A 23,365-nucleotide genomic window follows, 5' to 3' on the forward strand; every position below is an offset into this window, starting at 1 on the left:
TTTCTGAGGTTCCCTTTAGAAAGTGATCTGTGAAAATGCCTAGCTGTGAGTTCATACATGGCTGTTTGTATAGCTGTGCAAACAGACCTCAGTCCCTGACAAACAAGCCAGCCTGTAAAATGGAAATCCCATCTCCTTCCTTCTGATGAATATGGGCACAGAGCAAGATTTTGGTGTGACCTCACACTGCAGAGCTGCCTTTCCTGTGACTTCAGGAGTAGCCTGCTGGTTGTGTTGCTGTCTTCTAGAAATTTTGGCTTTTCAGCTGGGAGAATTCCCCTATGTCTTTCTCAAGGAATGGACACTGACCTTGCAGATGTTATTTCTTTTCTTATTCTGTATTTGTCCGGAGAAAAGCAAAGGACTCACTCACAGTTGTTTCTTATCCTGTTTTAGTGATTAGGATTGCTCAGTGATTGCATCAGCTCCAACCCTGAATGGCAGCAGTACAAGATGGAGCAGCAGAACAGTCTCTGAAAAGGGCAGGAGCCTTAGCATGCTCCACAGCCACTGCTGCTCTTAATTAACTCTCCACATTATCTCTGCAAGAGTGAGAATCCTTATTTTACCAGCTGCAGGTTTAACAAAACTCTCCTGCTCCCTAGGGAGAGCACAAGCTCAGTTCCCAAAAGAACTTTTTCTTCCACATGTCTTTGCCTTAAACACAGACCAGGTTTATGGTGGAAATCTCTACTCTTCCTCATCATCTCTCTTGGGTTTGGGAGGCCAGAAGCCCTGAGGCATGGAAATAAATCAGTTTTGTGAGTGCGTAACTGCAGAGGAAATTAGCAGGTGGGGAAGGAGGGCAGCAAGAAAATAACTTTGTTCTTAATGGTTCCCGAATCCAAACTCCTATAAACATCTCCCAAAGAGCATGGATTTGACCCTGTGGATACATGTATCTTTCTTCAAGTTTTTCCTCCCTCCTGACAGCTGAAGTGAGAGAGAAAACCAGAAGAGGTGGAGGAAACTTACTATCTCTTGGGGAACAAAAAATGCCAAACCTCCCCAAAAAACCGTGCCTAGAGCAGGCAAAATGTAGCTTTTCCTGATGTGAGTTTGAAGCCAGCTACTGCTGCCCACCCTTTCTGTGACCACCAGTGGAGAGAGAGTACTTTCTGTCTCATTTTGTCTCAGAGGGAGTTACCACACCTGTAGCACACTAAGTGTAAAATAGTGAACTGGTTTGTAGTCAGCTTCTTCTCTTTCCCTACCTCCTTGTGTTGAAAAGCAAGGCAGGAGGTGTCACTTAGGCAAGTTGTGGGGTGAGGGGAAGGTCCCGTGGCTATGGGCAATGAACCTTTGCTGTGAGCATGAATTCACCTTGCAAAGGGAGTGCTGGTTTAAGGCATCCATTGCTAATAATTAAAGACACAGACTTAGCTGTGGTGTATTAAAGGGAAGTTCATCACCAGAGCCATGTGATCATTTCTGGGATTTGACCTGTCTGTAAATCAGATGGGCATGTTTCCATTTTCATGGGTCAACAAAACTGTGTTTGGGAGACAACAATGCAGTAAAAGTTGGCAAAAATGAGACCTGATGATGGTTTCAGTTCTTTCATTTACCTTTGAGCAAAACTGGTTTTTGTATAAACAGTTATTCTTCAGGTGGGCTTTTTTTTCCCACCTGTTTATCAGTATCCTACTTTTTAAGATGTGTTTCGTGCAGTCTGGAATGCCTTCAGCTGATGATTCATCTTACATATTTATGGTAAGACAAGACTAATTACCTTCTGGAAAAGCCCAGTGTCCTGGGCATAAAGGAAAATTGGACTAAGTGGCTCAGATAATGGCATCAATTTCATTTTCAGTGAAGTTAAAGCAGATGAATGCCTCCAAGCACCACAGATTGAGACTGATTTGTACAGGTAGATTTCCAGCACAGTTCCTTTGGTACTGTCTAAACCAGAAGGAACTTTCACCTTTGCTGGACCACAGAGATGTCTGGGGTTAAATAAAGGCATAGAGAAGGAACCTGTCACCTGCATTTGTCCCCATTTAGAAATACTCTACAGCCTCTTGAAGCCACAGTGTTTTGTTTGATTTTGGGATGCCTTTGCATTATTTGTGAAAACTTCTCTCTGCACTTGACTTTTAGTTGCTATCGTGTGAAAACATTGAAGCTGGGAAGAGAATGGATGAACAAAAAAATATGAAATTGTGACTTAGTCCAGAACGTTTCTCCCTAGGGTATTACTGTGTGCACCACCAGCATGTCCATCACTATTGCTTGCACAGTTTTGCAAGTTATTAATAAATAACCAAGATAGGCAACATCATTTGCTGCAATGTTCTGTCAGCCCATTTCCTACAGCCAGCACCTAGATTGATGGTGGCTCTTTGGTGCATGTGTCTTGCAGATGTTGTAGAGTTTTCCAATGGAAAGGCTGGTATTGTTGATGAGCTTCTGTTTGCTGCTGTCCAATACACAGCAAACACCATCGTAAGTATATTTTATTACAAATTCTTCAATGCTAACAAGTCCCTTGAAAGTGGAGGTAGGAAATAGTCTCTCTTTCCCAATAGAGAATCAAAAAAGCCAGGTTCTTGGACCACTGAAAGTTTTTGTAACCTTAAATAGGTGAGAAGTAAAAAGCTTAAATCTACCCTTTTGAGGAAGAAATCTTCTCTCAGGAGCCAATAACTAAAAATGTACTACTAAAGCATGTTGTTCACTCTCTTATTGCTGCTTGATCATTTATTGTTTGTGACATTTATTCGATTGAAAAATCTTGGGGGAAAAAACTCTGTAATTGATTTATACATTGCAGAAAGCAAAGGTTTAATTTCTGGGAGACCTTCAGTATTCTATATTTATCCTCTGTTTCAGTGGAGATTTACATATAAGCTAGGCCTTGTGTCACCTTTTGCTAGAGCCAACAGATTCCAAGTGAATAAAATTAAATAACAACTTCATTGCCTGATTTCTATACCTCACCATTCATTTTATGCATTTAAGAAAGAAGAAGGGTTTTTTTGAAAAATAAAAAAGGTAGTTCAGCCAACCCATTCTGATAATAGAAAATCATTCACCTTTCATTTTAGAAATCTTCTGAAAAATACTAATTTTCCAAAAGCACCTATCTTGAGCTCAGAACTGTTCTTTATCTATAAGACATCACAGGTGAAGAGACAGGACTTGGCTCTTCACACAGTTCTCTGATTTTTGTAAAATTGTTTTGTGTAAAATAGACTTGAAAAAATGAGAGCAAGGATAATGATCTACATTTTAAAGGTCATGAAATCAATTAGTAAGGAGCACCAGAGTAGTTAAGAATGAAGGAAAACAGTAAAGAAGAAAAAAATCCCAACCAATTTAGCCTCCAACTCAGCCCTTCCCAGGGATGTGTCTTACTTTCTGTGATCTCTCATTTCCAATATTTCACAGTGATATTGCAAGGAAGATCAGCTACTTGCAACCCCATACATAGGGTTATATAGGGAATCTATACCTCCTGACATAGTAAAGCATAAGCTGGCATAATGTGGGTGCTAGTACATGAAGATACATAACTTTGTAGCATTAATTGTGTATTTTTGAATATATATTCGTTGTCTTTCAATGCATGGCCTCATTCTGTTTCAGAAATCTGAGTTTACAGAGCTGTCTCTGAGTTGCACCAGGTTATAAATTGCGCTGGTAGTCCCTGGGACATATTGCAGGCTTTTTCTCGTCTATGTATAGTGATTGATGTTTTACAGGACTTAAATGGGAAAGTTCAGAATCTAGAGATCAGTCAGAGAAAATTATTTTCTTGTAACCTCTACTCTGACTAACAAGGGTGATGGATTAGTTGATCTCCACAAGTCCCACGCTCAGCTATTTTGTGCGACCCTGTTTTATCTTTAAAATTCATATTGTTTGGACATTCATTGAACATACTGGACAATCTGCTTATCTGTTGTTTTAGATTTCTTATTACTGCCCCAAATGTGGTGCATTTGGGCACACATGAGACGATAACAGTTCAAGTCCATGGGGCACAGAGCCCTGTGCAAGTTACTGCATACTTCAAAGATGAGACGAAAAATCAGCTAATATCAGAGAAGATCTACTTTAACCTTAATCAAAATAATGGCTACCAAGAGATGAAAAAAATAATGGTGAGTCTGCCACCACAGTGATTTTTTTTTTTTTTTAATTTTGTGATAAAAAGCACATAATCTCTACTTGGAATAGGCTGGAACCGAGACAACACTGATCCTGAGAGACACCGACAAAAACAATTCCAGTGACAGCAGCACCCTATTCACCCAACCAGCTAATAAAACAATGCTGAATGTAATTTCAGTGGTGATTGTAAATATTCTTTTGTGCCCATATAGCTCAAGAATTTGTCACATGGTGAAAAAAGAAATTTAATTTGAACACATTTAATTGTTTTATCACTGTTGTTTTTTTTTGGGATTTTTGCTTAAAGTATGACTGCATTCAGGCCTTTTGGTTACTACTGGCAATTTTACAATACAGGAGAAACCTTTAAAAATGTGTAGTCTCTCAGACCAAAGCCTGTGTTCTTTCTGCAGATTTTTGAGTTGATTAATTCTTTATGTCCTATGTTGCATCATTTACTCCTGGCATGATTCTTTGAAGTCTGGCAGCATTAATTTTAGTAGCACTAGTTCGGGCTATTTGGTTGGGAAAAAAGCACACAGCAATATTCAGTTTAGCTCTGGTTGGTTACTCCCAAAGCTAACAGCTGAGCTTTCAAATCAGGTTCCTGTCAAGGGTGATGTTTAGAAACAACACATTAAACTGCATGAAGTAAAGCAGCGATCTCATAACCAAGATTTTAGCATAAATAGGAGTTACAGGTTACAGGCATGTAGACTGAAGTCTCCCACCTGGAGTTATTGACACTGGACAGAAGAAAGTGTTTTTCTGTGGTGGAAAATGGAGGATCAGAGAGTATTTCTACTTTAAAAGAAATATTCACCTATTAAGAAGGATATAATACCCAGTAAGAAAGATATAATTGCAAATCTTATGTTGAATGGTGCTAATAAGATTATTTAAGTTCTTCAGCTGTTGTGGGGCCTCAGCTATGTGGTCCCAAAGTTACCAGGCTCATCTCTGACTCTGTGGGGGGTTTTCCCTTTTATTCTCTTCAGGTCAAGCCAGGGAGTCTGCAGCAGAGCCTGTTCAAGAAGAGTAATCTGCCATATGTTCTACTGGTCACTGAGAGCAAGGAGCTTCATATGACTGCCAAGAGCACTCGCATCCTCCTGTCCTCTAAGAAAGGCTACATTTTCATCCAGACAGATAAGCCCATATACACACCAAGTTCCCAAGGTTAAAATACAAATGCTTGTCTTCAGGTGTTGAATATGGATGTTACAAGGGCAGGATTAGAAAAAGTAATAATGAGCCAGTTGTTCTGGCAGCCAGGGCTTCTGCAGGGTCTGCGCTGCACATTGAAGCAACCCCTGTGGAAATGCTTCCAGAAACAGGCACTTTTAAGGGAGACAGACAAAATTTGCTCCTTTTTGTTCAAAAAGGTTAATGATGACTTTCCTTTGGAAAAAAAATTCATGAGCAACTGCCAAAAACTGAACTCCTACTGCTTCTGCTTGTAACACCAGCAATAAGTTACCTTTGCTTGTTATGAGCGCTACTGCTTTGTTACTTACCAATTTAATTAACAAAAGTGGGAAGTAAAAAAGGGGTTTGAGTTTGAGTTCAGGCCTCAGCTGCAGAAGGAACACAAAAACAAGTGGAGTTCCCAGAGTAATTTTCAGAATTTGCTTCAAATATTTATCCAGTCGTGTAACATGTGAAGACTATGGAAAATTATTTTTTTAAATTTCTCAGTCTTCTTTTCACTAAAAGAAAGTGTTTTATCTTAACTTTGGTAGCTCAGTTTCCAGAATGCAATGATATGTATATAGAAAGTCCAGAAAGAAATTTGTGAACATATTTATTCTTCTGTTAAACAGTCAGATACAGGATCTTCATTCTGGACAATGCTATGAGGCCGACAGATGACACGGTTACAGTTGCTGTGCTAGTAAGTATGCAAAAACACTTTTGATGAGCGCTTCTTCAGCACAGGAGCTATGGAAAACTTGTACAAAACATCCAAGAGCACAACAATAACTGGGACTCCTCTCCAGATATCTGCATTTGCACATAGTGAGATATCTAGTTATTTTTGGCCCATATCAGAAACATGGAGATACATGATGTGTGAATAATAAAGTAGGAAAGTAAGCAAAACATTTTCTCTTCCTTAGGACTAGGATATGACCTTGAGCTTTTGGATGTAAATGTTTGACACCTGGTGCATAATTTCATGTTTGCTTCTTCTGTCTCAACAGAATTCCAAGGGAATGGTGGTTAAAAAGTCAGACCGGAAAATAAACGCTGTGTTTGGTGAACACTTTGATATACCTGACATTGCTGAGTATGTTACTGCTGTGCCTTCTGCATCAAAACCTGTAGATTAAGATTTTTAACTGCTGACTTTCTTGAATTACCTTTCAAAATTTTCCTTCTTTCACCGTGGGACACATATGGAGCCTATGATCAATATCCTTTTACCTTTAAATATCCTATTACCTTGGAGAGATGAGTCCAGAATTTACTGTTAATATGCTGCAATTAGCAACATGTATCCTGATAAAGAACAATTAAACAAACTGCTCAAATATCTGCTCAAATGTATGGCTGCATTCAAGAGAGCACATCTACAAGGGCTAGTCTGTAAAGTGTCTTTTATTATATCTGATTTCAAACAGTCAAACTTTTTCTTAATAGTCAGGGTCTTCTGGCATGCTAGGTTGATTTTGATATCTCAGTGAAGATAATCTATAGGAAATATTTGATGAGTTCTCTGTTTCCGCAGACTTTTCAAAGGTAGTGGTTTGCAAATATGTTATCTTGCACTTCCTCATACTTGTTTTGAGTGTTTCCTAAGACATTTGGAAATATGTTGCTGGCTCCTCCCAGTAAAAAGAAAGCCATTAATTAATTAGCTAGGGATGAGATCAAAGTAAGGAAAATATTATAATTCAGTGATAATTTATATGTTGGCATCATAAAATATCTGAGGAATTGTAATTAAATATTTTCTGCTGAATCTGAACTTTAGGCCTGGAATTTGGAAAATCAAAGCCTGGTTTCATCAACATGAAATGTCTAATGTTTCCACTGAATTTGAAGTTAAAAGATACGGTGAGATATTATAACATTTGCATTATAAATATAAGGAGCTATCACAATGTGCTAAAAATATACTGCAGTGGTTAAAGCTGGCTGTAGTTAGGCACTTAGGACAACTTTCATGATATTTCAATGCATCATTGCTATCTCTGATCTCTGGGTTTGTGTAGCTTCCACTTATATTTAAAAAAAAATATAAACACCTCTGGTTTTATAGAGATTTAGTAACATTGTAAACATTTTTTTAACATTTTGTCACAAAACATTGGAAGGGCTCGCCTACCGCAGAAAAAAAATAAATGAGATGAGCACCATTTTGAAGTCATTGCAATTCTGGCTAAAGTTTGCAGTGAAGACTGGGAAGGAAAAAAAAAGAAAAAAAAAAAAAAAGCTGCCCATTTTGTCTCAGTCGAATTCAATCTGGAAGTTTATTTGAGTTATTCCTATCCTCAAATAACCTTTTTTATGGAAAATAAGGGCCCTTTGGATAAAGTAAAAATGTAACAATTTGGGACAAGAAGTGGTTTGATTGATTTACACTGAAATTATACTTTCTTGTAAAATTAATGTGGGGTTTTTGTTTCATTGTTTTGGTTTTTTTCTCCTTCAAAGACAAAAGGAAACCTTGAGATTGTATAAAAATCTCAGTTTAACAAAACTGATTGCCTTCGCTAGTGGAGGTAGCAGAATTGTGGAGATTACTGCCTCCTCTCCTGCAAGCAGGAGCAAATCACTCTGATATACCTGCAGGAGCAAATAGGTTGGCTTTGTAGGAGCAAATTCAGAATGGCACAGCTGATGCTGAGGAGCTCATATCCACACTCAACCCATTTCAGGGTGGGTTTAGTTCAGCCTGCTCCTAGTTCAGGGTACTTCATGCCCATGTGTGGTCAGAGTTTATTGTATTTTCATTGTAAATAAATACATTTTGTGTGCTTGAAGACTGCTCCACTATGTGAAGCAAAGCAGAATAAGGGAAAATGACCAGATTTGCTTCAGAAGAGCACTGCTAATTCAAACTAAAACATCCCCTCAGTGCAGCTGCATTGTCTCAGTGTGTGTTACCACAACAGGCGTTTAAGGTATGTTTGAAACTCACATGTCGTGACCTTTTGTCTTCTTTTTTTCATACAGAACTTCCAAGTTTTGAAGTCAAACTCATCCCACTTCATTCATACTACCACATCTGGAATGAAAGCTTTGTGTTTGATATCGAGGCAAAGTAGGTGTGCTCAGGGCTAAGCTGGTTAAGAAGCAGATAAGCAGTTATGAGTTTTGTGACTTCTTCCTTTTTCTTCTCATTAACACTTAACGATCTTCTGGCTTGCCTTGGATCTGACTAATCTTATATACTCTCTGTTTCCACCATGGACTTGATACATCAGCGCCGAGTGTTGCCTGGGTCCAAGTCATGGTGGTCAAGCTGGAACAACATTTTCTGAATATTTCAGTTTGCTAGCAAAGGTGGCTATTTAGGATTCTCCTCTGTGTTGCTAAGCAAGGTTCCAGGCTGATCACCTGGGGTTTTTTTTGTATATTTTTTAGTTTAAACATTTAGAAATGTTCTAAAGCCTCCACTGTGCTATGTAACATGATTCAAGTTCTGGTATGGAATTTTCTCAAAGCACAGTAAAGTCTGTAAGTAATAAGCTAGTGCTTGTTTGAGGGTAATGATTTATGCAGAAAGATCAGAGGAGTTTCCATGACCATCACTACCACATCACATGTCTATTGCTGAACAGCAGAGCACTGGTCTGGATGTTTTCCATAGCTACAGAGCTCTCAGATGGGCCAGACCATGGGGCAGGGCTCAAGGGAAATTAATTGCACCTGGTCCCATACCAAATTAGAATGGCATGAAACACAGAGAAACTTAGGAAGGCAGACAATGAAAATTGAATCCATCAAAATATTTTTTAATAAAAATAATTTTTTGGCTGTTGAATTTTCAGGTTTCATAAGAGTGGAAATGCTAAGAAACTGCCTCTTAGGAGAATGACTAAATTAGAACTTGATACTTTGGGTTTTTTCCTTTTTCTAAAGAGGAATAAATGTTATGAAATGAGAACAGGCAGGTGGAAGCAGCTGGCCTTCTTTCACAGTTGGGAGAAATCTATTCTGTTTCAGAGGAGTGAGGACTTAGACTACTGCCTGCTGTCCTTGACTGTGCTGGTCCTTCTGTTCCCCAGCACACCTTGAGAGAGCAGACAAAGCCTGTATCCACCTCCTTGTACTTGCCTGAACAAACTCAACTCTTCTTATCCCCTCTTGATCACCATAAATTTTTATTTGGTTCTATTGAATAATTACTAGCTTTAATCATGATCACTTGATATTGTGATATGAAGTGATTTCAAATCACTGGCTTTAGTATTTTGATTTTTCCTAAATTTTTCTCTGTGCTATTGCAGCACTCTATTTTGAGTTTATGAACTTCATATATATTTGACTCCTCATTAACATCATAATTATTTAAGAAGAAACATTGATGTTCAATAACTGGAGGCCATTCCTTTCCTTATTGGAAAAGCTCCTAGCAGTGCTACACAGGCCTGCATGATTTTCATCAAAATCAGCATATGGAATTCCTGATGACTGAACTTATTTCTCTGAACAGGCCATGCATGTAATGGCATTACTTGGTGTAATTGACTATTTTTTCCCATTTATTAGCTCTGGCATTTAATGCAGTTTTCATAAGAGCTGCTTCTCCGTTGGCTTTATTGGTAGAGTTCGGTGCTGCTGATCAGGTCAATTTGAAAGAGGCTTGTTTAAACAAAAATAAGCCATTACAGGACTGAGGTGAAGCAGGATTTCCACAAGCAAAAAACAGCACCATGGCCATGATGGGTCTCACGTAGCACATTGCACACTGTGCTGCTGGAAGATGCCATCTGCCAGGGCTTTCTTGAGTACAGAGCCAGGTGCAACAACATGCCCTATCCTCTCTCCCCATGACCTTCATTAAATGTTCAGGGGTATTCTGACCAGATGCTGATATGGCAAATATTTCACTTACAAGAGGACTTTTATGCCATACTGCCTAAATCTCTGTAGGAGCAACGTGGGGCAGAGGATGTCCACTCTACCCACTGTAGGTGTTAGAATAGCAGCAGGTAGGGTCTTCCTGCTGTATGTCTTCAGAGGTACCAAGTATTTCATATCAGTCCCTGGAATGATTCTCTGATCCCTTATTTTCTATGCTCTGCTCATAGAAAAGAGCATAGACATGGTGAAATGTTATGAGTGATGTTAGACTTCTCTGTGCAACTTAAGTTCTCATAAATTTGTTAAAAAAAAAAAAAAAAAAAAAAAAAAGAAAAATTGACTCTAGTGAAATTTTATCAGATTATGTCTCCCCATGTGATTCTGCCAATGTGACTTATGCTTTAAATATCTTTGCATTTGAAATTACCAGCTGGCACAAAGATCAGTAAAATTTTTCGTGTTTGAGTTATGAGAGAATGGGACTAAACTTTGTTTTAAAGCTATTAGTTACAAATGAGATGCCTACAAATATTCTAATATTGTTTCAGCATAAAATGATTAGTCTGCCTTATGCTTGCTTTTTTATTAAAATAATGATCCCTCTCCTCACTTTCCTTCCTTCAAAAGACATTCTTATGGGAAAGAGATTCAAGGTGCTGCATATGTGCGATTTGGCATAATTGATGAAAATGAGAACAAAATACTTATTCCAGGCCTGGAGCAACAGCTATCAGTAAGTTTTCAGTGGAACTACTGTGATTTATCCTACCTGAGTTGAATATTATCAGAAATTCTGGAAACTTACAAGTCCATAATACTGTAGTTGTGATACAAACAACACTTTATTTCTAATGGCAACAATGGCAACAAACAAGTAAGGGCTCTCTTTCCCTTTTTTTTTGTTTTTTTTTTTCCCTCCCACTTTTGTTTTAGATCCAAAATGGAAAAGGAAGAGTTACTTTAAATACACCACTTTTGGAAGAGAAATTGAGAAAGAGTATTTCCACTCTGGAAGGGTTTCATTTATATGTTGCTGTTACCACTGTAGAAACTGCAAGTGAGTACAGTATGGCTTAGCTGATACAGTCCAGAAGATTCACATTGATCTTTCTTGGGTGTAATCTTTTACGTGGGGAATCTGGTCTCACTGGATCCATCTTTGCTGTAAATCTTGCTCATGCTGTAGGGAATTAACTAGAAGAATCCTAGATGGAAAGCAGCTGCTCAAGCTCCAAGTTGCAGAAGATGACATTAGGTAACATTAACTCTTGCCATTAGTTGAAAATGAAAACAAAATCTTTTAGAAAAGTAGATATCCAAGTTATGCAAGTCCATAGTTAGTGCCTCCATAGCAACATACTGTTTGATATTAACAGGTGGTGAGATGAGGGAAGAGGAACTCAGCAGTGTGAAGTTTGTGAGATCTCCTTATGCTCTTGATCTGTCTAACACCAAAAAGTATTTTGTGCCTGGAGCCCCCTTCTCTGTTATGGTATGTAGTGCTCTGACTGTATCTGTCTGCCTCCACAGCAATGCTTTTATATCTGCCCTCTTTCCTTACCTGATCCACTGTGAGCTCTGTAGGACAGAGACCTTCAAGAATAGGTCCAACAGAGCTACTGTTTGTGTGTCTGGTTTGTCTCATTTCTGTATGCTCAGAGTCTGAACAGACAGAAAATGCTGTTTTTCTGCTCTAGAAGTTGACATGCACTGTCACACCACAGGGTTTTATAAAACTTAACAATCTCTTTCTCACTTCCATATCAAAAGACTGAAACAAGAATATTGTAACAAATTAATCCCACATCAAATTAAACTTCTGAAAAGTAAAACAGGGTATAGCCTTTTTAAAAAACTGCATTTAAGTTTATGTGGCTTGAAACTTCACACCTTCGATTTTCTAGAGTTTTTTACAAAGAATTGAAGTCAGAAATTTACCTTATAATAGTTAATGACAAATATCTTTGGGACCTACTTAGACCAAATAGATGCCAATTGAAAATCTGGGGCATTTTGTAATCTGCACTCACAGATTTTTGCCTCAACTGAAGACCAGATGGAGTCAATTGCTATCCCTTTTTCTCAAAGCTCAGATTTTTGAATGATGGAGCATACAGTTTTATATTTCTTCTCAGTTTACAAAAATTATAATTATAAATTATAATTGCTTCTTATTTGTGGGCATTTTTTAAAAATAAGATTTCCTTTAAATAACAGAACTTTTTGTTTTGTTTGTTTCAATAGGCATCTGCCACTTTGGTTGATGGTGCTCCTGCTGCCTTCCTCTTTGTCACTGCCACTGTTACCTTGCCTGGAAAACCCCCAGTGAAGAAGACTGCCTTCTGTAACAGGGAAGGTCTGGTCTCCATTACTTTTGACATCCCCAGAGATGCTCAAATGCTTGAAATAAAGGTAAAGAAAATGTGAGCATCCATGTTTAAAAGTATCCCACTGAGAATTGCTCATAAGACAATTATAAACAACTGTGAAGATGATCACATTTCATTAAACTAGCACAGAGGGTGGAACATGATTTCTTACACCACCTGCAGATTCTTGTCCAGATTGTGTAAGATTTGTTATACAGAGCAGGGGCCTGAAGGATGTCTCAAGTGAAGGACACTCCTGTACATCAGAGCCTTGGGAGTACATGCATTGGTTATAGTGGTGCATTTTTGTGTTTTGGGTGTGCATTTGCCTGGCATGAAGGATAGAAATGGGACTGTAATGAATATCACCATACAAAGTGATTGAAAATTATGAGAAGAAAGTGAAGGAAAAGGTCCTGAGCAATGCAGGGAGTCAACTACATCCGCCCACTCAGAGGGTTCAATTATGTGCACAATATAAAATGGGGAAAAAAAATTGTCTGAATACAAAATCACTTTGTGATTTTGACCCATTTATTCTCATTTAAAAAGAGCCAAGGGTGAAAATGCCAAATGCAAATACAGCAAGAGGCGAAATGGGGTAAGAGAATAAAGTAACTAAAATCCTGGGGTTTGATGCAACATTCTGCTAATGAGGACTTAGCAATTCCTCCTCTCACTTCACAGTGTTTTCCAAATAACCTGGCACAATATGATTATTGGTGACACTATGCACTGTCTCCTGTGAGACACTTTACTCACTCTGTCCTTTTCTTCCCTGACAGATAAAGGCTGAAGAGGGTAAAGAAAGGTTAGAAACACCTGAAGCCAGTATCAGAGCTGAAAGATACCAGTCTGCTTCTCCAAACTACCTCAGCATCAGCATCCCGCACACTGTTGTGGCACCTGGAGATACCTTACCCATCACCTTGAATGATATTCATCAGCCTGGCCGTGGAAACATTGGCTATTTCTACTATATGGTAAACAGAATAGTGTCATATCAGTAATTTCTTTCAGAAATTATGCAACCTGGAACATTTACCTAGTTATTGATACAAGGGAAAACTGAGGGGCTCCAGCAAAGGGCAAGTGGGATGACTGCTGTTCTGGCATTCCTGACCCACCAAGACAGGCTGAGGGAACTGGGCTTGTTCAGTTGGGTGAAGAGCCTAAAAGTGAGTTAATAGCAACTTAGAACTACTTGAAGAGGAATTAAGGCATGGTGGAGACAAGATGTCCTAGGTGGTGCTACGCAATGTAACAAGGGGCCAAGGTTAAAAATTATGGCCTGGAAGATTCATTTTGGAAAAATCTATTCACTAGTGATGAGTGCAATATTGGAAGAGGTTCCCCAGAAAGTTGAGAGACTTTCCAGCCTTAGAAAAATTCAACACTCAATAAAAGAAACCCTCACAAATCTCACCTAGTCTTACCCTCGTGATGCCTCATCTTAGAGCAAGCAGCTGAACTAGAGATCTCCATAGGTTCTTTTCAGAAATTATTTATATGATTCTGCTATTTTTTATACATTTACACTTATTTTGGGAGCATGTAAAATGCATAGTATTTATTTTGCTGCATGAGACAAATGTGTTCATGTGTAGATTCCAGGAGTGAATCTGTTGAATGTGAAATGTATTTAATCCCCTTCTTTCTCTCTTTGTCCTAATTTCCCTTGGCAAGTCTAAATCTCACAGGATGATAAGTGCCAAGATATCAGTTCTCATTTATTTTTAAAAGGACTCTGATATATTGGAATAATTGTATCCCTAGGAGTTAAGTTTAAGTTTGGGGGTTTGTTTTCAATGGATGATGTATCACAGGGCTGGAACGGGTGCTGCCAGTCTTTGGGAAGGTGTAGTGCTGGGCAGGCAGGACATGTGGGAGGGATGGTGGCAGACACTGCTGGAGCTCAGCAGTGAGGGTCTCTCCCAAACTTTGGTTGTCTTAACAAAGACAGTGAGGATTTCAGGGCAGGCTGTAGCATGCCTTTGTTTCTTCCTGAAACCCTGTATGTTTGGGAAAGCTTCACGTATTTTGTTCAGGGAAGAACACTCTCACTCCTGCTACTGTGCCTGTTTTTCGTGCCTCTGACCACCCATGAATATAGTTAACATAATGTAGGAAGGAATTAAATAGTGAAGGATGGGCTGAAATCAGTTAAAGACAAGTCTGTGGTACTTTTCCTGAAACCTCCTGCTCCAACTCTTTCACACCATCTGAAAGATTCAGTACTGATTACAGATTAAATAATGCTGGTATCTTCCTGGATGTGATGACCAGTCATTGTAGAAAACAAAATTTAGTCTACTATCTGGGTACCCCTTCTAAAGCTGTAAGACTGAGTGGAGGGTGACAGATTTGTGTTCAAACCTGGGCCACAAGACCAGTGTAGCAGAGATCCACCACCACAGTGTGCAGATCTCCTCCAGGCTACTGGTATACAGATTGGCAATCAAAACTGTTAGTGCCATTAGAAGAGAATATATTTTAAACAGAAATTGCCTCAGGAAAAACAAACAAACAAACAAAAACTAAACAGTAAAATTATGCAACATAATGCCCTTCCTGGAGCATAGTAACAGTATTTGATTTCTCTTTGTTTCTGCCTTGCAGGTTATGGCAAAGGGACAAGCTGAGCTTCTGGGAAGGGTCCCATCCTCAAACAAAGTCATAAACCTTAAAATCACTGAGAAGATGGTGCCTGCCTTTCGTTTTTTAGCCTACTACTTCATTGAGCACGAGGGCCAGCAAGAGATCATCGCTGATTCTGTGTGGCTGGACGTCACGGATGTCTGCGAAGGAAAGGTGCTTTAAGAGCTTGTGGCCTCTGTTGTTGCATTCCAAAATTTTTTAAAAATGGGGTACTGGCAGAGTAAGTGCAGGCCTGGGATTATAAAGTGAGACATGTCATTTTTATTGAAAAGGAGTCATCAGGAGTTGTGCCAAAAGGTATAGCTCAGAAAGGTTTCCATGTTGTGCCTCAAAGAGATGAAAAATACAGTTTCTTACAGAGAAATCATCCCCTGTGAGTGTCTATATTTTAGAAATCGACAAGAAAACACTGATAGAATTGTTGAGGGGGAAGAATCTCTTTGTAACTTTCTCTTTTTGTAGTGATGTGTGTTGCACAAAAGAAAATGAAGCCATTTATTGGGAAAAATTATGAATTTGAACTAATTTCTCAAGCTTTTAAATTTCTGATAAAAGTAATTTTCTGAGTTTTGGTAGCACTTCAAAAGCTTTTAAAAAGAACAGTTTACATTAGAAAATGAAGTGTAGACAAAATGGGAGTCTTTCTTTCATCTTCCTTCTCCTCTTCTTCCTCCTCATTTTGGGACCATAAGGTAAAATGAAAAAAAAATGAAGACACAGGAATTTCTCCCAATAGCATGAAACCCAATTGAAGAAAATTGTCAGGTGTCTAAAAATATTTTTCCACTGAAAATGTTTGTTTTGGAAAAAGCATATGATATTCCACAGGGGAAAAAAGTTTTCAAGAAAAAATCATCCATCTCCAACAGACAAACCAATCCTTCATTTATACAAAAATAATGTTCACAGGCATTTCTAGTAATAATTAATATTATTTCATAATCACCATGGCTACTTCTTCTTTAAACCATAGAAATGTGTACATCAGAACCAAATCTGTGTTTGCTCAGTTGTGCTAAAAATTTCAAGTGTATGATAAAAAGCAGGAAATATTATTACAGACTGGTTTAAGTTGGTTAATTACCATGTAATGACAAGGACACTGTACCATGTCTTTCATGGTAACTTTTTTTTCCACTGGAAAATAACAAAATTATATTGAAGACCTCAGTTCCACAAACCCCTAACACAAACTTTAAATTTCCCTTAGTGCTTAAATGTAATTGAAAGTCAACATCCAGTATTCTGCAAGACACATCTTTCAGTTCCCCATGATTTCCTCCAGTGCGAAATATCTGCACCTATGTGTTCCAAAACACAGGATCACTGGCAAAAACTCCTGTGATCACAAAACAGGGCCATGTCCCAGCCTCTGACTGCTGACAGTCACAGCTGGCAGTATTCCTGGCCCAAAGAGTCTTCACTTTTCATTAACAAATATGATACTTCTGTTTCAATCTTTTCAATTTAGATTAAAGTGAGAACAGAACAAGACACGTATGAACCAACAGACCAGGTCAATTTACAGGTTGAAATGGACCATGCGGGAAAAGTTGCCCTAGCTGTGGTTGATAAAGCAGTTTTTATTTTGAATAAGAAAAATAAGCTTACAGCCAAAAAGGTAAGATATTTGTAAGAAAATATCACATCTACTAGTCAAGCAAATTTTTCCATGACTAATGAGAGGATCAAAATGTAATTAATGGCTATTAATTGCTTAGACAACACTTTGCTAAACTTGAAAATGTTTTTTTCTTTTGCAATTTAGGATCTATTTAAGATTAATTGCATGTTTAAGATGAGTGGTGTATTTAAGATGGGGATTTCCATCTTATGGCAGACAACTTTGTAAATTTAAAAAAGCATGGCTTGAAAGTGCTCCCTAACTAAAACATCCCTCAACTTTAATCTGCTTCCAAATGCAGCTTGCACCACCAGTTTGTCTTGCTTCAGTGAACCAAAGGCTACAAGAATTTTTCTGATACATATGTAAACTCTTTACAAGCATGTATTATACACCTGTGCCATTTTATTTGGCAGGTATTTAATGCTATGAATTCCTATGATCTTGGCTGTTCTGTGGGTGGTGGCACAAATAGCATTCAAGTTTTTACTGATGTTGGTCTGGCTTTTATATCAGACACGATTCAATCCAGCATTCGGGAAGGTAAGTGCAATCTGCCCTTTAGAAATTTGCGTAAAACCACTATAGATCTGAGGACAATGCTCAAAAAATCAGAAACATTTTTACTCTTATGCTGTAAAATCTCCTTTGCCTTTGGATTTTTCTTCTTCTGCTCTTCCACCAGATGCTGGCAGCTCGGATATCTCAGATGGTGGGTGCTGGTCCTTTGCTGACCACCTCAGCTGGGGCAGGCAGCAGTTGGCTAGGCTGGAAGATCTGTGGGACTCTCCCTCAAATTGTGGGTCTTCTGTCAATGAGATGGGTCCTAAGACAGGTCTTCATGAATGATGTGAATGATCAGGCTGTTCCTGTCATATCATCGTGACCAAGCACTTCTGTTTTGCCTTCCCAGGATACAAATGCCACCAGGGCACCAGAAGGCAGAAGAGATCTTTGGATTTTCAGAAAAAAATGTCAGGAATCGGTATGTCTGCTCCTCTGGGTGGCCTGAAAATCTTAGCAGGGGGAGGCAAAGGGATGTGTCTGGGATCTAGGAGGCAAGAAGTGATGGCATAGTGAAGGAAGCCAAGGTAGACTTAGTTCTAGTTCTTGCATTATATGACATAACTTAGCACAAATGTATGTACTATGCTGCATGATGCATCATTCATCAGCACAGCTCAAAACCCAAAACCAAATAATGCTTATAAATGCAAACTAGTTCACTGCTTTATAATCCCAAATGCAAAGCACTTCTAGTAGATAACATGTCATGTCAGCAGTCACAACTTTGAGGTTTTCAAAATCATTTGTATGGTCAGAAGATGTTTTATAAATCCTTTTTTTTTTCCTTGACATTCTGCTTTGAAGTTGTGCCAACTTTGGTACTTTGTGCTTCAATTAAGAGAAGAGTATAGCATTTGGTATAAATTGTCGATTTGTGCAATTTCTTTTTCTCAATTTCTTGCCAGAAGACATGAAGGCTTGGAGTTTGATTCTTTCTTTCTTTTGAAATCAGACTCTGAGAAAGAGAACATTGATATTGCTATTTCTATTGAGAATTCCAGCCTGCAAAGAGGATTCAACTTTTAATTCAGTCTGACTGGGAAGAGAGGGCTTAGAACAGAATGTCTAGGATGCCATAGAGCCTATGATTTCCTCCTGTGTTTGTGGACTGTTTTTAGGATGGACTGTTTGCAGGGTCCCAGGCTGAAGCTTGGCTTTGCAGTAGAAACTGATGTTAATGGCAAAGAATGACAGGAATGAGCACAATGAACACCTTTACACCGATTTCTACGTACACAGCACTAATTCTGGGCTTTAATTCTGTTGCAGCCAGCAGATACCAAAACACTGCTCTACTAAAATGCTGCCAAGATGGAATGAAATTAAATCCCATGAGGTTTTCTTGTGCAAAAAGGCTTGCAAAGGTGTCTGGCTCCCAGGAATGCAGGAATGCCTTCCAGGACTGCTGTGAGAAAGCCACAGCCCTCAGGAAGCAGGCGAAGCAGAGGAACAGAGTGGGCTTGGCACGACGTAAAGAGCAGTGGCATACAGCTCTGCCACTTTCCCCCTTCTTGTGGTGGCTGGGGAGGGTCAAGGGGTTTTAGTGCTGTGGGGCTGGGGAGGAAGTTTTCGCATCAGCATTTCAGAGAGCCCTGGTACAGTGCAGCAGCCACACAGCATTGCATTTTCACACCTGCACAGTGGGGAGGTGGGAGTGGGACGGGATAACTTCTTGGGGTGAAAAAAGGCAGAAATCACTTCAGCCACTGCTGGCCCCTCCAGTCTTACAGAGGAACTGATGGCCCCTGCCCACACCCCAGAAAGGCTACAGACAGCAGAGCAGAGAAGGGGGTGGTTGTCTGCATTCAGGGCTCCAAGTGGTCTCAGATTTAAGCCTCTTTAATTAGTGGTACTACTATTATATTACAAAAACAAACAAAACAAACAAAAAAAAACAAAAAAAAAAAAAACAAAAAAAAAAAAAAAAACCACAAAACTTTGCATCTAAAATGATCTCATTCTGAGTGTAATTTGTGCTACCATTTGTCACAGATTTCCCCTGTCTGTCACCAAGTATGGGACACTGCGAACATCTTTGCTAGCCTTACTACAGGGTACTGATTTCTCATTTAGTAGCATATAATTATTGAAGTTGAAAAGAGGGACTATTTCTTTGTTCAGGGAAAAGCTATGTCATTGCTTCTTTTTTTTTTTTTTCAACATTTTTCTTTAATGTATAAGATGAAACCTAGATGAAATCTTCTCATTCAGAGCATTTTTGTGCTCTTACAAGTTGACTCTCTGCAAGACAGTATAAGTCAGCAGCTGAAGACTTCCAAAAAGAAACCTCACTCCTGTTTTGCAGAATACAATGAACATGAAGAATTGTTTGATGAAACCTCTGTCAGCTTGCGCAGTTATTTTCCTGAGAGCTGGTGGTGGAGTCTTGAAGAAGTGGAAGGCCCTGGAAAGCACAGGTACTGTGTTGCCTGACTAGCTGAATATGTTTAAATTTGTACTCTCAAATGTCTATAAATATCAGCTTTAAGTAGTATCTGATGCAGAGGACTTCAGAATATTGCAAGTACTTTGTCTCCACAACTGAGGGAATATGTTTTTCTCTTTAAATACTCAAACTTTATTAAATGACAATGTCTACATTTTATGCATGCCTTCTAATATATTTTATTTTGTGTTTTTAGTGTAAAAAACTTCGCTCCTGACTCTATAACTACCTGGGAAGTTCAGGCAATAAGTATATCTCCTGAAAAAGGTATAAGTATTGAGTATTTTTTGTTTGTTTCTTTGTTTATGGATGAATAGAGGATGTGTATTTTTTAAAAGAGAGATACAATATTATGTTGACAGAATAAAACAGTCTGTACTGTTTTACTTGATGATCTTGAAGGTCTCTTCCAACCTAGTCATTCTGTGATTCTGTGAAAAAACACTGTGTTTTGATCATAATAGCTACTTCTCTCTTTTATGCCATGTTAAAGCCCAACTAGAAGTTAAGGTATATATTTATAAAAGCAGCATGAAGTAGGGTCTCAAGGATGATGGGTCATACAATCAAAATTGTCATTTATTCTTTCCACTCTTTAAACCACCTCATTTTAGCTTCCACATGGCCAGGAAGCCACATGAGAGGTAGGAGCAGTAACACCACTTTTCTTTGAATAATTCTGGGACCAGGTTCTGGCCATCAAAGCATGAACATCTGTGGCCTCTATGGCAGAAAAGAGCACCATAGAAACCAGCAAAGGACCAGCAAGGGCTGGACACCAGAGAGCCCAGGTTCCCATGTACTGCCCCCTGGGAGCTCCTAGGAGTTGATGAGAACTACACAGGATGGACAAAGGGTCTATACTGTACTGCCCACTCCCCTTTGAAAGGGGAGGAAAACTGGGCCACATTTCACTCACAAAACATACAAATCCTCCTACCAAGTTTTAGCTATCAAAAACCATGGAAGTGACTCCAGGGGGCAAACTGGAGAATAGGTCTCTAGTGCAGATGAGTTTAAATGAGTTCTGAATATGCCTGTTTTCTTCGCCTGCTCAGGGGAGCCCAGGCACTATTTTTGATTTGACATTTAACTTCTTATCAGCTGATGTTAAGTGTGCAATTCTCGATTCTAGCTGTTTTCCTTTTTCTCACCCCAGGTTTCTGTGTGGCTGATCCCCACACCTTTGCAGTTTTCAAAGACTTTTTTGTGTCCCTGAGATTACCGTACTCAGTCAGACGACACGAGCAACTGGAAATAAAAGCAGTGGTTTACAACTACCTGCCCAATGATCTCCAGGTAGTGTTACCAACAACTGCTGTACCTTGCATGCCTAGCTAGCTAGATCTATAGTTTTGTAATGATTTAATGGGAATGACCTGGCCACCCTTAGTGCTCCCCTACAGCCCAGACACAGTGCTCTTATCTTGAAAGCTTTCCCAAGTATCCAGTTCTACTTGGTAATCAAGCTTATCATATAAAGCAGATTTCATTCACCATGTTTCATAGACATATCCTTTGTCTGTGGGTACTTCTTCCCCTTCATTGAAGCAATCTGTTCCCTTTTTGCTGCCTTCTGATCTGGACAATACCCAGTGCTGACACTGACACTCTCTAACACTTCACAAGGTACACAAGATAGTAAATGAGTAAATAGTAAATGAGTATGAGCCCACCATACAATGTTAGCCACAAAACTCATTGAGCATACAACACAGGGCCAATTTTTCTCTTCATGTGACTGCTATGCAGTCCTGCATATGGCCACAGTTGTCACTGGGCTTAGGGCCTCCATCGTCCTAAGGCTGGTACTCTTTTTTCACTTCTTCCTATCTCCTAACCAGCTGTTCAACTAGCATCCTTTGAACGGCATTGAATTGTGTAGAGCTGGGATGTATAAAAATGCACTGTCCTTCTTACTTCACTGTGGTTCAGGGAGAGGCCAAAACTCTGTTTCGATTTTAGTGTAAGGAAGAAATGTTAGCTGATTTACCTTCAGAACCCTAATCAATATAGCTGAATATTAACAGACCATGGTGCCACAGAACAATTTACATTGGAAGGGGCATCCAGAGGTATTTTCCAGTGCAGTGTTGCACCAGAACTGCTCTGGGGCATTGCCTTGTCCCCACAGGTGATAGTGAAGATGGAGGCAGTGAAGGGGCTGTGCACCGCAGAGACGACGGCGAAGGCTGTGCAGCTGCCACTGCTGGCTAAGGGGAACTCGGCAACACCAGCCTTCTTCTCAGTCGTCCCTCTGACTGTGGGAGAAATCCCAATCACCATTATCGCTTTCGACCAGGATTCTGGGCACAGTGATAGCATTAGGAAGAATCTCAAAGTTGTGGTATGTATAACTAATTGAGGGCAGGCACTTCACAAATTGTCCTCAAATGCGACATTCACTACGTGTGGAGCTCTTGTGGAGGGAGTGGAATGGTACAAACATAAAGCTGGAAGCAACCCAGGAAATCCATTTTTTAGCAAGGACTGAGGGACAAAAATTAAGCCTCTGTGTGTGTTGTATATGGAAAGGTTTGTTCTCTATGGCAATGAACATCCTTTACCCATGACACAGCAACAAATTCTTCAGCAGGTGCCTGTCTTAGAATCCTTAACTTCTCCCTGCTTCATCAACATGTATGAAAATTCTTTTTTCCTTGAGAAGCCAAGACTGAAGATGTCCATCTAGCAAACTTTTAAGAAGGAAATGCTCTCTGCTGGTAATAAATTAAACCCTATTTATTCCTTCTGGTCAATGGATCAATCTTCACTCTTAACAATTACATAGGTAAAAACATGCTAACAGAGATACTGCATTGATTATTTAATACCTTATATCTCTTTCAAAATTATAAAAAGGAGGAGCCTTTTAGAAAAAAATTACTTTTCAAGTGCCAACACAGACTCATTACAATACCTAAGTAATCCATGGAGGGCTTTTTTCCATCCACACAAAAAGTGCAAAATATGAATCCTTGCATTCCTGATGTCAGGTATTACCATGTAGGTAAGAATAAGGCACAGGATGCTGGGTACCTGCTGTTGTTAAAGGCTATAACTTTTGTAGATATAGACACAGTCTCAGAGTTCAGTGTTACACCAAAACACTAGAAGTAGCTATAAAAATAGCTTTATTAAAACTGAAACTGTAGGAAGAGGGGTGTGAGGAATCAGAAGGAAAACATGTTTAAGTCTTACACCCAAGATGTACTCAGAATTTCATGGATTTCATGCATGAGAGGTTTACAAAAATGAGACCTTCTGTGAACTTGATAGGTCACAAAGCTGAGAATAAAGTTTGAAGTTTCATTTTTGGAAGTTGGTTTTGGGTAAAGGAATTTCATTTAGAGAAATGTCTCAATAGTAACACAAAATATTCAGCAAAGTTTATCAGGATTTCAGCTGGGAAACTGAAATTCTGATTTGGAGGTTGAGTTTTACCTAGAGAGAAATCGCCCTTCAAAATCACTTATTTGTGCCACGTGTTGGCCTAGTGCTTGGGTGGACCTCACTGGTTTCTTGCAGCTTAATTTCAGTTGTGAGTGC

At 39.1% G+C, this 23,365-nt stretch overlaps 1 protein-coding gene across 1 annotated transcript in view; it reads left to right on the forward strand.

Moving 5' to 3' along the window:
* The first annotated feature begins 2,330 nt into the window (after positions 1 to 2,330).
* LOC128784530 (complement C4-like) overlaps positions 2,331 to 23,365 on the forward strand; it is a 41,169-nt gene continuing 20,134 nt past the window's right edge. Inside the window, exons 1-21 of the mRNA XM_053936217.1 lie at positions 2,331 to 2,445; positions 3,914 to 4,106; positions 5,115 to 5,295; positions 5,940 to 6,010; positions 6,321 to 6,406; positions 7,094 to 7,176; positions 8,299 to 8,386; positions 10,780 to 10,885; positions 11,086 to 11,209; positions 11,529 to 11,644; positions 12,397 to 12,564; positions 13,307 to 13,504; positions 15,141 to 15,332; positions 16,651 to 16,800; positions 17,220 to 17,346; positions 17,717 to 17,788; positions 18,640 to 18,840; positions 19,676 to 19,787; positions 20,013 to 20,083; positions 20,976 to 21,115; positions 21,951 to 22,163. Coding sequence (XP_053792192.1) covers positions 2,381 to 2,445; positions 3,914 to 4,106; positions 5,115 to 5,295; positions 5,940 to 6,010; positions 6,321 to 6,406; positions 7,094 to 7,176; positions 8,299 to 8,386; positions 10,780 to 10,885; positions 11,086 to 11,209; positions 11,529 to 11,644; positions 12,397 to 12,564; positions 13,307 to 13,504; positions 15,141 to 15,332; positions 16,651 to 16,800; positions 17,220 to 17,346; positions 17,717 to 17,788; positions 18,640 to 18,840; positions 19,676 to 19,787; positions 20,013 to 20,083; positions 20,976 to 21,115; positions 21,951 to 22,163 — 2,757 coding nt within the window. The 5' untranslated portion in view covers positions 2,331 to 2,380. The remainder of the gene's footprint in view (positions 2,446 to 3,913; positions 4,107 to 5,114; positions 5,296 to 5,939; positions 6,011 to 6,320; positions 6,407 to 7,093; positions 7,177 to 8,298; positions 8,387 to 10,779; positions 10,886 to 11,085; positions 11,210 to 11,528; positions 11,645 to 12,396; positions 12,565 to 13,306; positions 13,505 to 15,140; positions 15,333 to 16,650; positions 16,801 to 17,219; positions 17,347 to 17,716; positions 17,789 to 18,639; positions 18,841 to 19,675; positions 19,788 to 20,012; positions 20,084 to 20,975; positions 21,116 to 21,950; positions 22,164 to 23,365) is intronic.

Source organism: Vidua chalybeata, chromosome 2, assembly GCF_026979565.1.
Source record: "Vidua chalybeata isolate OUT-0048 chromosome 2, bVidCha1 merged haplotype, whole genome shotgun sequence".
Taxonomy (NCBI): domain Eukaryota; kingdom Metazoa; phylum Chordata; class Aves; order Passeriformes; family Viduidae; genus Vidua; species Vidua chalybeata.